Source organism: Anabrus simplex, chromosome 5, assembly GCF_040414725.1.
Source record: "Anabrus simplex isolate iqAnaSimp1 chromosome 5, ASM4041472v1, whole genome shotgun sequence".
In the NCBI taxonomy this organism is placed as follows: Eukaryota; Metazoa; Arthropoda; class Insecta; order Orthoptera; family Tettigoniidae; genus Anabrus; species Anabrus simplex.
Window position 1 is genome coordinate 257,000,795 of NC_090269.1, and position 16,341 is coordinate 257,017,135.

Sequence of the window (16,341 nt, forward strand, 5' to 3'; positions counted from 1 at the left end):
TTTATCGAAGTGATGGGTCTTGTCTTTTCCTCCTCCTCTCTGTCTACCCCCTGTGGGTGGGGGATGCAAATGATAAATACACCCATGGTATCCCCTGCCTGTCGTGAGAGGCGACTAAAAGGGGCGACCAAGGGATGATTGTATTAGAACCATGAAACTACTTTTTATTAGTACTATCTCGCGGGGAACACCAATGGTCGCCTTTACTTGCGGGTAGTACCAGTATACTAGGTACACCAGAGCTTTGTGGTTAGTAGTAGCGGAGAGTGGTTCACTGTGGGTTTCCAGTACCCGTGATTAGTATCATTGTGAGAAACACCATGTTCTGGGCGTTGCCTGTGATTAGTACCACTATACGAGTGTCACAGTGGGTCTGCGTTGCCTGTGATTGGTATCCAGAGTATGAGGAACACCACGGGAATACCGGCGTCCGTGATTAGTACATGTAGGTGAGGATAACCATCCGTTTGCTTTGCCTGTGAGTGGCACCATTATGTGTGACATACCATAGGTCTGCGTTACCAATGCGACGTAGAATGCTTGTGAGTTGTACCATCATGTGTGGAATATCGTGAGTCTACGCTACTTTTGATTTGTACTTCAACATGACTAATACCATGGTTCTACTTTACTAGCGATAAGTACTATTATGAGGAACCGTTGACCTGGATTTTGGACCCCTTTAGTCAACAAGCCTCCTCAACTCAGGATTGTGCATTAGAAGTCATCCCTTGGTCAGTAATACTATTGTTTATGTTAGTTTTTGGGTCAGATCCACTGATTGTTTTAAATTCATATTCCTCCATTCATTCTTCATGACATTTTTTATTTTAGTCGGTGAATGATTTTGAACTTTTAATTTGTCATTACATTTCGTACCATTAGGGGCTGATGCCCTAGATGTTAGGCCCCTTTAAACAATAAGCATCGTCATCATAATCATCAAATGACCAGAAGACTATCTTGATCACTGATACAAGTCTCAGAAACATATGACTCTCTCCCACTTTACTTTAGAGCAGGAAAACAATTTTTCTTTTTGCGTATCTATTCTCCTTGACTACAGTTAGGTGTATGACCTTGTCAGAAAAAATAGCAAGGTATGTAACATGTCAGTCATATTGCAATCGTTGACCTCGAAAGTTATTTTGTGCATAGGTGGTTGCGCTATATGCACTAAGCTTGACGCAATGGGTCCTGTCCATTGACATCAGAGTAGTTGATTGACTTCACGACAGGATGTACTTTGGCTGTGCGTGCTGCTTGACTCTGATCACATTCAGTGATCAGCATTGATCAGATTTCTAATATTTCAGTAATGATCCATAGGCGGGAGGAAAGGGATAACCTTGAATATATTAATGACATAAGGAATGCACAGTTTAGGATTGGTTAATGATATATTAAGGTTTAAATATCCTATGTAATCAGCCAGTGCTGTGGACATACAGTGTACGTTGAGTTGGCTCAAGGGGTAAGTTGATGTTCTTGATGGTATAATGAGCTAGTTGATCCATTTTCTGTTAGTTTTCCATGTTGAAGTTGTTAGGTTGGTGTCAGATTTGAAATGATCAAAGGTGTGTCTTCAAAATTTGTCCTTGAAAGCTATCAAGTTGATTCTTGAAGTTAATTGAGTCAATGATAAACAATGGACATTTTTCTGGATAGTATAACATATAGGTCGACACCCCAAACAAGTAGCATTTAAAAAAAAATTAGTATAACATATCTCGTACTTGGTGAGTTTATCACATGATGCCTTACGTGGAGCAGAATTTCACTGTAAAGGCATTATACCACGACATGAGAAAGGGTTTCTTTCTTGTTAAGGTAGTACCAGTAATGGTTCAACCTTGTACTTGAACATCTATTTGATGAATAGTCATTATTTGAGTGGTAAGACTTATAGGTTTCCAAATTCCATGGCCTAAACATATTCCTTATCCCTTTGATGTTCAGTACCTAAAGTAACTCCTATTCTCGCATAATATTGTGAATGTAGAATTGGTTTTCAGAAATGATCCATGTAGCTACAATTTTACCTTGAATTTATTTCAAATTTACAGTACTTTGTCTTCATGTGTTCAAAGATTGTGTATATCTGGTACCTGAATCTAATATTTTACTTTGCCTCTTATGAATCCATTATGTATTCTTTGTTATAAATTCTGTTTTCATTCATAAAATAATGTTAGCAATAGGGTTATGGTTATAAAAAAACAGTTTGTAAGTTTAATCACTTCCAGCTGAAATAAATCAGAATTATCACATCGTTGTGTAACTATATTTGACCACCTTGCAGAAATGCTTTGTTGGGTTGGCTGTGCTGTTAGGGGTGCGTAGGGGAGATAGTGTGTTCGAACTCCACTGTCGGCAGCCCTGAGGGTGGTTTTTCATGGTTCCCATTTTCACACCAGGCAAATGCTGGGCCGTACCTTAATTACAGCCACTTCCTTTCCCCCACCGGGTGAGTTGACAATGCGGTTAGAGGCGTGCGGCTTTGAGCTTGCATCCGGGAGATAGTGGGTTCGAATCCCACTGTCGGTAGCGCTGAAGGTGGTTTTTCCGTAGTTTCCCATTTTCACACCAGGCAAATGCTGGGGCTGTACCTTAATTAAGGCCACAGCCACTTCCTTCCAACTCCTAGGCCTTTCCAATCCCATCATCGCCATAAGACCTATCTGTGTTGGTGCGACGTAAAGCCACTAGCAAGGGAAAAAACCTTCCTTCCCATTACTAACCTTTTTCTATCCCACCGTCGCCACAAGACGTGTCGGCGCAACATAAAGCAACTTTATTAAATAAAATAAAGAAATCTTTGTTTAAATGTCTTCTTTTCAAAGCCAGTGAATTGGTGTGTGTAATTATAAATATGTTTTGATAAGTGGGTAAAGGCAGCTGCGTTATATTTACCCTGAGCCGCTGCCCTCCTCCTCCTCCCCCCTCCCCCCCATCCTGCTGCCCTTCCTTTTTTTCCCCTCCTTTCTTGTTGAAATGGTCTGGTATTGGTAATTATGGCATATACATTTTTTTCAGTGCTGATCCTGACGTTGACAAGGATAGTCGGACTAAAGAGCGGTAAGGTGTTTTGGAAATTAGTGCACGATCAAATCTTCAGTTGTTACATGCTTGCATTTTGGTTTCTGTAAAATAATGACTTTAATTCACCTGCACAATGCTTGATGATTTTTTTGGAAACTTGATATGCTGAAATTTCTACCTCACTAAATTAATCTAGGTAAATTAACCGTGCATAGTTTCGAACAGACTTTTATATACCAATAACGGTGTTAAATTATTATCATTATTATTATCATTATTATTATCATTATTATTATTATTATTATTATTATTATTATTTAAAACATTTTTTTTATTGTTTCAAAATCTCATGAATCCCAAATTATGTCTCTTTAAGAAATATTTCTTACTGGTTTATTCTGGTGCACTTTGCTTATTAATAAAAGTCTGTACCCTTGTAGTAATGAAGTTATTGACCATTCCCTTCCATTGTTGTGCATTTTAGAGACCCTGTTATATAAATCATGATTTTAAATGTGCCAGATGCTTGCAATGATTGGTTGTCACATAGAAATAACCTCAAGTATCTCCAGTGTAATCTGGAATCAAGAATCTTGAGGAAATGACTAACATCCTGTGCCAATAATGTCACGGAACCTACTACCGTATGATATCTCATGAAACTATATATTGTATGCCCAAATTAAAATAAATTGTGTGTTTGTAAATGACACACTTGATGTTTGAAATATAAAGGGAATTTTCTATCTTTGTTCTGCTTGTTGAATGTTTTTTTTTACTCTCTGAAAGTTGATTATAGAACTAGAAAGAGTTTCAGTGGAAATCTCACTTTTCTAAACAGCTGTAGCAATCTGTATAACAACTTTACAATAACGCTTTTGCGTGCAAGTTGCAGGTGAACTATGGGAGAATGACATACCATTGTACCAAATTCTGAAAGAGACCTTCGTTCTCTTCAAGATACATTCTCGCACGATTGACCGTGCTTCCTGATGCATGCCTCAACATGTCTGCATCAGTATTGGCTATTTCAGCATTGTTGTTTGCCTGGAGATCCTGAATAGTTTGTGGTACGTTTTTGTAGCCTCTGCTGGTCTTAAAGGGTAAAGGTTTCTGGAGATAACGTCCTCGAAGAAGCTGCTGAAGAGTGCCATCAACTCTCTGAAGGTGTGTCATTTTGTGCCATTGTGCTGGAAGTACCCCTGCAAAAGTTCAGTGTTGTCTAATTGCTCCATGAAGGCCATGAAAATGTCCTGGTATACAGCTGAGATCGGTGCTTTCAAGGAAAATAGGTCCAGTAATTTTCTCAGCAGAAATAGTACACCACACATCGTTTTGTGAATGAAGTGGTTACTCTTGGGTCTCATGAGGGTTTTCTGATGCTTATGTCGTTATGTTTTGAGAATTCACACACCCTGAGAGATGTAACAAAGTTTTATTGGTAAACCATGTCATCGTCAAAATTTCAGGTTTTCTTTCCATGAAGTGGGGAACCAATTACAAGATTGCCTATGCTTATCATTATCGGGATTTCTCAGGTGGTGTACAGCTGTCGTTCAGTATAGCCTGCTGCTCTTTGGCACATCGTCGCAAAGTAGCGACAATCAGCACAATGATTTCCAAAGGGAGAGAGGCATTTGCTTACGGATATCCTCTGTTATCTGTGACAATCCTTTTGGAGGATTGTGCTTCTCTTTCTCACTCAGTAATGAAACTGTTTCTTCCAGCTACGTGGCAAGTTTTGCAAGAATGTCATCCGGTCAGGACCATCTGAACGCCTTATTCAAGAGTGCAAGCCCTTTGTTTGGCAGTAATGGATTCAGTAGGAGTATTTTGTCACAAACACTCACTGCTGGACTGTGTAAAACATAGTTCTGCCTGTGTTGATAACTGACAATGAGAGCGAGAAAAGCCAATAGAAGCCTAAAACAATGCTCTCTGCCGTATGTCAATACTATCAGGACATGGAATTTATAATGAGGTCTCACTTCATTTGAACCAGCAGTGTCTTGTATAGTCATTTCAGTAGGATAAGGATGACTTGGACCAGCACCTGTATTTTTTAAATTATTATTATTACCAATAATACAAAGAGGAACCAAAAGGAGATCATAAATGTAAAAGTCAAGAAGTGTATCATCGACTCTGGCCACCACCTGTCTCTAATCAAAATGAAGTTTCAACCTAACAGGCCCAAGTGTAGATCGTGGCGAAACCCTCGAATTGATCCAGAGATTCTGATGCAAAACTCAATCACTCTCCTGGCCAATATCTCTGAGCAAAATGCTACCAGTTGGTCAGAACTTAAAGACGATCTTGTAAAAGCAGCCAAGTGCACTAGCACGCCACTGAGGAAACTAAGGCGTAGGTGGTAGAATGATAACTGTGATAAGGCATTAGAACTCCACCAGAAAGCATGGCAGTCTGGAATTCACAGAAAACCACAGAGAAGTGGCATCCCTTCATTAAAATCCAGAAGGAGACGTCAAAGATTGAGATTCCAAAAACGTCATTATGGTCAGGTTAAACTGGCAGAAATCAAGCAAGAGTTCAAAACAATACTAGGAATTTTTACAGAACCTTTAAAGAAGAATTGACGAGTTGTAGGGCACCCACTCTGGTTACGATCGGATGGGACTCTAGAAACAAATAATGTGGAAAACTGTAAACTTTCAACCGATCATTCTTTTCAAAGACTTTCTAAATTGCAAAACTCCTGATCAACTCACTTTTGAACATCAGAAACAAATACAGAAGTTGAACAAATAATACACAAGTTAAAAAAAAAAAAAAACTCCAGGGGAAGATGGTATAATTGCCGAAATGTGGAAACAAGGTGGCAGAAATCTCGCTCCTAAAAATCCATAAAATTCTTACAGATGTCTGGACCAGTGAAACAATTCCTGACAACTGGAAGTGTACAATAATTCACCTATTACATAAGAGGGGATGTGTGTCCTGTGCAGTAAATGGTGCGAATGATATCGTTTCAGTAATTGCTCAAAAAGAGTAAAGTCATTAATAGACAACAGCTAGGAATAAACTTTCCACATTTGTGTGCTATTCTGTTTAATAATAAGAAAGAGGATAAAACTGACATAAATAACTACAGATGTATTTCCCTACTAGCAGTTACCTACAAAATTCTTTCAAAATTCCTGCTTGAGAGACTTGAAATGCAAACATCATTTGATTGGAGAATATCAGGCAGGGTTCAGGAAAGGCAGGTTATGCACAGAACAGATTCTTAACCTCAAATCAATCCTACAAATTCGTAAAAGCAGGCACGCGGTGATTACTTTTGTGGACTTCAAAAAAGCATATGTCTCTATAGACAGGCAGACAATTTTCCATGTACTGGAAGAATTCAAAGTAGACAGAAAAACAAGAGATTCATGCAAACACTAACAGGCACCACTTTAAAGGTTAAAATTCTTAGGGGGATTGTCTGAACCATTTGTTGTTAAAACAGGAGTGAGACAAGGAGCTGGGTTGTCCTCTTTATTGTTTAATCTTGTGAATATACCCTTGGCAGATTACGTGAAAACAAAATTAATTTACATTGTTTGGCCTTCGCTGGTTACAACACTGTAATGAAGACTGAAGCAATATATGCATCTGAAACCCTTATCATTGGGGTCAGATCACTGATTAAAGATGTAGAAAAGCAAGGAAGGAAAATCAGAAGAATTTTTTTTTTTACCAGTCTGTACAGGGGGTGGGGATCTGAATGATAAGGAAATCTCATGACCTGTACCAACACTCTGAGAAAATCTCAGACAAATTTTAGAAAAGACGTTTGAAATTTTACGGACATACTCTCAGAATGAGTAAACAGAGACTGACCAAAAGAATTCTGAAACTTGCCCTGTCAGTGAAAGTAAAAAAAGAATTCACTTCTTGAAGTTGGAAAAGATCTTCAGAAAATAGGCATTACGGATGATATTAGACAGACCTAGGTTCAGAAAAATTAGTCGACAGTCACTGCTTTACACACCATACCAGCACTACCACAAACAAAACCTGGTCAGAAGATTGCAGGTGAGTGAGGAGATGAAGAGATTTTGGGAGACTCAGTTGTAAGAAATAAATTGACCTTTTCAATACAGTATATCAAGCTATTCATATTACATAAGTCTTGGGACTCGTTTCAGCCTCTTAGTGGCCATCTTCAGCCAAATAAAAATTAAACAGATTGTGTGATAACTAAAACATATGTATACCAGACAAAAACAGTGTTGCAGGAATAATTATAACACAACATATGACAAAAATCATGGTTATGGTCTTTTTGTTATAATATGATGTGTTTAAGTTGACTTTGGACTTCAGACAAAGAAGTAAATCTCTAATGTCTGATGTAGAACAAGCACTTACTTGCTGGAGGAAGGGAGCAGGACTGTGCATATCTCTGAGGATGTGGGCCACGGTGAAGTCGGCACCGCAAGAACACAGTTGGGGGGGGTCCTTCCCTCTTTAGGAGATAAGAGTGCATAGATCGTCCATGACCTATTCTCAGCCAACACAGTGCTATGGCCTGCCCAAAGGAGAAGACGCTATTGTAGAAAATCGCCCAGAACAAATCATGTTGTTTCCATTTGGATCTCTTCCCGTTCTGGAATAATATAATCCTGGTGAGGGCCCCATACACTGGAACTATGGATACTATAATTGTGGTCTTACTAGTGACATCATGCCTTCTTTACATCCTTACTATAATTGCAAAATACCCTCACAACCCTGTAGAGATATCTAGAACCTTTATTCATAACCTTGTTAATGTGATTACCCAAATGAAGATCTTACATTAACGCCTAGGCACTTACAGTGGTCCTCATGATGTACTTTCACTTTACCTGCACAATAATTAAAATTGAGACGACTCTTCCTCATGCAAAACTTCACTTTGCACCCCATTTACCGTAAAGCTGCATCCGTCTCACAGTTTTGTCAAGGTCTATCCTTAATGATGAGTTTAATCAGGCTGTAGTCGTCATTTTTTAAGATGTAACCAAGGTGAAGACAACAAGATTGCTTGCCACAACAGGATAATCCAAAGAAAAGCAGCTTGATTTGTTCTGGGTGATTTCTGTCAAAAGAGTAGCGTTACAAAAATGTTGCAAAGTTTGGACTGGGAAGACGTGACAGAAAGGAGGCAAGCTGCTTGACTAAGTGGTATGTTACATGTTATAATTCTCATATTTTGGTCTATTGAATTGTACAATAAAGTCAAAGAAATATTAATGTTTATTTATTCCACCTATTCAATTCATTAATATTTCTTTGACTTTTAAGTGGTATGTTCCGAGCTGTCAGTGGAGAGATGATGTGAAATGACATCAGTAGACGAATATGTTTGAGTAATGTCTTTAAAAGTAGGAAATACCACAATATGAAGATAAAGCTGGAATTCAAGAGGACAAATTGGAGCAAATATTCATTTATAGGAAGGGGAGTTAGGGATTGGAATAACTTGCCTAGGGAGAAGTTCAATAAATTTCCAGTTTCTTTGCAATCATTTAAGAAAAGGCTAGGAAAACAACAGATAGGGAATCTGCCACTTGGGCGACTGCCCTTAATTCAGTATCAGTAGTGATTGATTGATTGATTGATTGATTGATTGATTGATTGAAGGTCTTTTAAGCTGTCTCTCAATATCTTGTAACTTATTGCTTTATACAACATAACATAATCCTCAAAAAGCCTTATCTGTGATTCCAGTTTTTTACTCCTATGATAGAAAACATAAATGTCCAATAATACTGCCTTGTTTAACCTACTCTAAATCTCAGTTCTGTTTTCTAGAAATTGGGCACCCATTCACTCACTTGTTTGTAGTCCAGTAGTGCTCATTTGTGTCAGTAGCCTTTGATGATATTCTGTCAATAGCCTTGGATAGGTCAATTGCAATACAGTCAGTTTGACCTGAATTTAAAATATCTGCTATATGTTGTGGGAATCCTGCAAATTGAGCATCACTGAAATAACTATTTCTAAACCGTAACTGCCTTCCATCTAACCCATTAGTAATTTTGCAAATGTGATTAATGATAACAAGAATTTTTTCGCAGAGCTTACATGCAGTGTACGTCAAGCTGAGAGGCCTGTAATTATCAGCTTTGTTTTTCACACTTTCCTTGGTATATTGAGGCTACTATTGCAACTCCACTCATATGTCAACTAAAAGTTGCTTGCTTGTAAAAATTTGAAAAGTTCCTCTGTTTGTCAGGGTACTTTCCTGGGGGCGCTTCTACATTTTTACCAAATTCAATTTATCTTTAGACTAATAATGGTGCTTTTAATTTTGTTTCAGCTAGGCCATATCTTTTTCTTTTGCTCCTTCTGGTGCAGTCTTCTTTCAGAAGATTGACAACTGTTGTGTTGTAATTCTTCCTAATTTGTGTTTCCCTTATGTGAATTGTCATATCATGGAATGGCTAACTGCTGTTGGAGGTTCCACACCCATGTTAACCTTCTTAACCTTCTCCCATATCCACATTCCCTTCTATCCTCTATGATCCGTTTAATCATGACTAATGATCTGTTAGTCATTTTTTAAGATGTAACCATGGAATCTCCAGTTTTGGTGTTTGGTTCCAGTACAGTTTTTTGATAACATCTTTACTGTCGCTTGGCCTGAGTCTTCCTCCTCCTCACCCTTAAGAATCTCTGGCCTTTCCAGTTCTTCAACATCAGGATATCATGTTTAATGTTGTCAAATGTATTCTCATAATCAATGAAGCAAATGACTGTATATTGTTGCTAAATACATTTTTTAACTAAAACTTGTACAGACACCATAACACCTGTAGTACCAAGACCCAAAGAGAGTTTCATTGACATTTTCCTAAATTTTTATTAAAAACGCTTTCAGAACATGACTTATTAGACTTGTCAGCCTGTAATCGCTACGTTTTTAAGCATTTGGTTTCTTTGGGAGGATGATGAATCTGGAATTCACCAGTTTGCAGGAATGTTTCCAGTATTCTATATGTGGATGCACAGCATCAAAAGGAATTTTTTAGTATCAATCCTTGTAAGTAGTTCTTTATTTATTTGATGTGGTCCAAGGGCTTTGCCAGATTTCGCTTGGCCTGAGTCTTCCTCCTCCTCACCCTTAAGAATCTCTGGCCTTTCCAGTTCTTAAACATCAGATTCTGAGCGATAATCTCTGAAGAGATATGTGATGTTGTTCTTCCATCCTTCTGCCTGTTGTTACTGTTGACTAGTTTTCAAGGGCATTCGTGTTTATATAGTGAACGTTCTCTCTTTCATTCTCTTTGCAGATTAAAACTGTCATCCTAGTTTTTTTTGTTTTTTGTTTTTTCGTGTGGCTATTTCTAACCGTGTGCAGCCCTTGTAAGGCAGACCCTCCAATGAGGGTGGGCGACATCTGCCATGTATAGGTAACTGCGTGTTGTTGTGGTGGAGGATAGTGTTGTGTGGTGTGTGAGTTGTAGGGATGTTGGGGACAGCACAAACACCCAGCCTCCGAGCCACTAGAAATAACCAGTGAAGGTTAAAATTCCCGACACGGCCAGGAATCGAACCCGGGGTCCTCTGAACCAAAGGCCGGTATGCTGACCATTCGGCCAACGAGTCGGACATCCTTGTTTTTAGGATATATAATTTTTTTTACAAGTCTACTAGGTCATGTTCTGAAATAAGTGCCTCTTTCACTTCTCTTATCTTTCTCCTAATAGTTGTGTGGATGTTCACATAAGCCACCTCACTCATGGAATCTATCTTTATTTCTTTCTGAAGTTAAAGTGTCATATATAATCACTGCTGTTTCTTGAATTACATTCTTAAGCCCAGTCTGTGTTTCATCTGCTTTAACTTCATATCTGAAATCCAGATTTCAAATGCTGGTGTTAAGATTATCCAAGACTCTGTTTTGAACTTCCAGATCATTTAGACTCTTTTTTTTAAGTCAGCCCTCTTGGTCTGATATTTTGTTAGCTAGATTTTCAGTTGCTATCATATATCTGCAAATCCTTTACAGTGAACTTTTCTCTTGCATAAGACTTAAGGGAGACCCTTTGAAGAGTTACAAGGCCAACTTCAACATAATGTGAGCTTGACAGGTACTGACTTGCAACTCTGGTATGCACTTGCTGAAAATTATTTGATTGATGCCACACTGTCTCAACTGCCATTAATGCATTTGAAGAATGCTGTAGGCATGTAGGGGCTAAACAACAAACTTGAAAGCTCTGTCAGGCTCAACTGATGCTCCACTATTCATTCAGAATAACTTGTGTTGACACTAGCTTCATCCTAAAGCCCACACCAAACGGACATCATCATAATAATGTACTGTTTTATATTAAGACTATGATTTCCTCAAAATGAAAGTGACACAAAAGTGTTAGACATTTGTGCAAGAGACATAAATTTTAATGCACTCATGTGTAACTACAACATATTTCATCAGTGCTTCAAGACATGCCAATAGTGTTACATTAGGTGTTGGTATTTTCAAGTTTCGTTTAATGTTCTTTCCCATTTATAATTTAATGCTGAAGATGACCTAGTACAAGGGTCGAAACTAGTCCCGATGTAATGAATAATATTATTATTATTAGTCACTATTCATTAGATAGACCTTCTCATCCTTGTTGATACTCTTTAATGTTACTTGTCATATTGTACATTCCTCCACTTGCATCGTTACCCATTTTGCATCCTATGTAGTGGTAGGGCTGGAGTTAACTAGTATCCATAGGTTATGAACAGTAAAAATGAAGTGCCTGGGGTACCCAAAACTCAGTAAACATTTATCAAAAGATTATTTGGTATACAGTAGAGTAGAATACTTGAAAACACATGCTAAAATTGAGAAGCACTTCCTCAAGAATAACAAACTAACAAGGGTTGTAGTTACCCTTAACAGCCTCGTGCTTTGCAGCAAAATTATGTGCTCTTTGCAAGGTGATTTAAGTGCTGTACGGGTACTAAAAACAGTTTGAATGTGTGGAATTATCTTTGGTGGAGGCTGGGACAGGCTGCAACTTGTCTCTGTAATGAATCCCATGCATACCCTATAGGCTTCTTGTCTGGAGAACTTAACTGGCCAGTCCATGTGGTAGATATCTTCACCTTTAGAAATTTGTTCACCAGGTCTGTTGGATGCACACTTGCCTAATCATCCATGGAAGCGAAGCATGGCCTGTCTACACCTCTGAAATTGCCTGTTGTGGCGTACCAACAATCAAAGACAAGAACAACAAAACAAGTGAGGGCAGAACACTGCAAACACATGGTGTAGTTTGCCAGCACTACCACAAGAAAGCCTAGAGACCAACCCGGTGCAAAATCACTCCCACAACTTAGGGTAGGTCTCGACCGAAACACAAGGGAACAGGATTGGGAAATGATGGAATCTGGGCAAACCAAGGTCAAAAGAACTTCAACGGAGGGTGGATCATGGACAAAAAGAATAGAACAATTTATGAGAAATAACACCACAAATAGTTTAAACCTCATATAAAAAAAAATCATGAAGGAGGAATTTAAATTTTAAATAGTAACACAAATTAATAAAATGGAATAATTTAATTAAATGAAGAAAATAAACACATAATGTTAAATGAATAAGGTTAAAAAGAAATTAATTCATACACTGAATCGATTAAATGGAATGGATTTTTAAAAACTTGTATCATAATCTGGACAGTTTTAAAACATCAGTTCCTGGATTGAAAATTATTTTACAAATTCATAGTTAATACCTTCAGAAATTTAAAAAAGGTAGCATTACAATTAAATTATTGTTTCAAAAAATTAAAATCCTTAAAAGGATTCCCAGTTAAAATATGAATAACATGTACATAAATAAAACCATTAAAGTTAAAAACGTGCATCTTGAGCATGAATTACAAGAAAATTTAAATTACAGTACATGATCACAACTACGTTTTACAGTATTAAAAATTGTACACATGAACTGCAGTTCTTTAGGACCAACTTTTTAAAAATTGAACCTTAATATATGGACATACCTGTTGGGAACTCTCAATAACTACAGTAAAATAAAATGGGGTACCCCTTTTAGTATGACCAACAGATTTCCACCACAAGCAAACAGATCCCTTTCCATTCTGTTGATGGGATTAAATTATGTTGTATGTTCTTTACAGATAATATATGTGACATCAGGAACTGTCAGGGAGAACAGAATGGAATTATCACCTGAATTCACACATCCTGTGAAACATTTGTATAGCTCAGAGACATGTTTGCTTTCAAGAAATCTTGTATACTTTTGTCACATATTCCCAAGAAAAACAAAAATATATTTGTTGTATTCAGTTTCCTCAGTACTATTGACGAAAGAAAAAGAATAACCTGGCAGTCCAGGAATGATAATTACACGCAAGAAAACCAAAGGTGGTGTGGATATACTGTAGTTGTCAAAATATATTTTGTTTTCAGCTGTGTATGATTTGCTCACCAACGGCCTATGGTTATAATTTACTCCTTACTGCATGATGAATGTCTGGTCACAAACTGAACCTGGACCCATCTGTGATGAGAACAGACTTAGATCATTGTGTCCGATTTTAGTGGTGCAGTTTCCACAGTAAAAGTGCCCTCTATGCACTGGATCAAGTGGCACACACACTATTGGGAGTTTGTCATAGATACCAGTTGTCCTGTGTGTCTGATGCACAGTTTTCTGAGAAACCCTTTAACTCCTGAGGTGGCTACAAGTTCAGAACAGTTGTCTTTCAGCATCATCAAGTTTCATCGTACAGTCATGGTCAGATATAAGTCATGATGTGGAGTTGTTACCCTTCGGCAATCTTGTACAGGCTTACAAATAAAATCTTCATTACAGCCTGGGAACATTCAGGACTGGCTTAACTTTTAGACACTAGTTTTTATACAGGATTTCATTACATTTCTTTTGCACCTTCCTGTTCCTTAAAAGTCCTCTCTTCTTGGTATCTTTAATAAATTCTATTTGTTAAACATTATTTAATTTAGTGCAGATCCTTACCAAATAAAGTTGTACTTCTGGATTTCAATAATCTGTCAAGAAGCACAGTTCTCTATCAAATTGTTTATAAATTTGATTTGTTTTTAAAATTTCTCTTTTGCAGTGATAAATTGACTGTTGGTACCCCACTGGCCAGTTATCCAAAACCAAATCTTCAGGTGAACCCGTTCACAGGATTACCATACACACCAAGGTGAATAAGCCATATATGTGTATGAAGCTATTGATAAAACCTGAAAAGAGATATGATTATGTATGTAAATATTTCAGTACAGAAAATTTTCTGTTATCTTAGCAGTAACATAACCTAGCATTTAGCACTTACTGTATCTATAATATTAGTCGGTTAAGACTTATTTTAAATCAGAATTTCATTAAAATTAATATTTTCTTTGCAGGTATCACGAATTCTTACGGAAACGAATTACTCTTCCTGTGTGGGAGTACCGTACCCAGTTCATGACCTTACTAGAGGAGAATCAGTGCATTGTTCTTGTTGGTGAAACTGGTTCTGGAAAAACAACGCAGATCCCTCAATGGTAAATGGCGCTTTCAGGTTTGGTGGGGAATATGTTCTACCTTGTAGATGAGGCTTGTGACCAGCCCAGTGAAAGTAATCAACTTCATTACTGAAACCTCGTATTTTAATGTGGCTCTTCAAATTGATACCATTCACATAAAAAGAGTAACTTTTAAAGGGGAGCATTATTAAAACAGGTGCATTAACAAATGGGCTTTCAGCACCGGTATTCTCATTGCCCTAATTGCAAACTTAAGGCTGTGGAGTATGTTTGCTGTTTAGGTTGCCCACAAGCTAACAGACTTTTCATTGAATGGGGAAAATTTATAGAGAGCTACTTTAAAATACCAATGTGTGTTCACATTATGAACATCAAGAATTTAACCACTGCTAAATAATCATATTGTCCTAGATACCATGATGTAGACCTTCTGAAGTAGTGCCATCTTGTCAGTCTGCTTACCATCTGCATTCTGATATTGCTGTTATCTAGCGATGAAAGCGGAACTCTGTTGGAACAGGTACAATGGCAGTGTTAATTTTGTCAGGTGACATTAAGTGCGAAACTAGAGATCTTTAACATGCCAACAATAATGACATGGAGTGCCAAGATTTTTGACAGTCCATCAGTAATAGACTACCTCAGCCGGGCTCAAACCAGCGAACTGGGGACCATGGGTCAGACGCTACCACTGAACCATTAATGCAGCTAACCACTGCTAATGACGACCTGCATGTACGCAATTGCCAAGTTTCTGTGACCGCTCATCCGTAATAAGCAATCCGGCTTTGAATTTTACCTATCATGAATTGCATGAGGTTTATAAACGCCATTTTAAGAAAATAGAGATTTTTAGTTCTATCATGTAGAGGAAAAGTTAAATACTTATAATAAAGATTGACTACTGCGTTGGGCATTAGGTGTCAGTTCAACGCCAAACAGTTCAACTATAAATTGCCAACATCATCATCGGTTTTCCCTTCCAGCAAGCCGGGTAGGGTGTTTGAAAATGAGCGTTTTTCAAAGTTGCCTATTTAAAAAAGCGTTGTCCATGACAGATTCCCAGTTCCATCCTCTTCTCTCCACATCTTCCCTCAGTTGGTTCATCCATCTTCTTATTGGTCTTTCAGCTGGTCTTCTACCTGTTATTCTCTTTTCCAAATACAAAGGGCACTAGGAAAGTTTTGCAATACGCATAAACGGTTGGCTGGACACCCTTAAGTGAGGGATGAAAAGAGGGGTGAAAACCGGTCTAGAAGACAGCAAGGGCGATCTTCACACCAGTTGTTACCAAGCAGTGGGATTGAATGCAAGTTAAGATGTCAGTATGATCTAAATGTGAATATCGCACAATTACCAGCTACAATTTTGCTCGTGGATTAACTGTTGACCGGTGCCTGGAGGAAATTACTCCTGTGTTGGGGAAAGACTGTCCACATCAGACAACAATTTTCTGCTGGTACAAAGAGTTCCAGGGGGGAAATATTGGGGTTGAAGACGATCCTCGTTCTGGGCGACCGTCTGAATCAGTGTCCGAGGAAAACATTGAAGCTGTGAGAAAAATGTTGCAGGAAGAGAAGCGGTTGACATATCAGCAGGTAGAAGAGACCCTCCACATCCCTGGACCAGCTATTCATTCAATTCTACATGACCATATCCATGTTAGAAAGGTTTGTTCCCTTTGGGTGCCCCATTCACTTTCAGAGGGACAAAGGGCACATCGAGTGAATGGTGCCAAGAAATGCTAAAACAGTTTAAAAATGGGACTTCGCG

The 16,341-nt window shown here is 38.1% G+C and overlaps 1 protein-coding gene across 2 annotated transcripts in view; it reads left to right on the forward strand.

The window, feature by feature from the left end:
* The window catches only part of Dhx15 (DEAH-box helicase 15), a 204,095-nt gene that overhangs the window by 24,819 nt on the left and 162,935 nt on the right, over positions 1-16,341 (forward strand). The window contains exons 2-4 of one of the 2 annotated variants that reach the window (XM_067147358.2): positions 3,037-3,078; positions 14,151-14,240; positions 14,446-14,586. In XM_067147358.2, coding sequence (XP_067003459.1) covers positions 3,037-3,078; positions 14,151-14,240; positions 14,446-14,586 — 273 coding nt within the window. The remainder of the gene's footprint in view (positions 1-3,036; positions 3,079-14,150; positions 14,241-14,445; positions 14,587-16,341) is intronic. The other variant, XM_067147359.2, reaches the window with a different exon arrangement.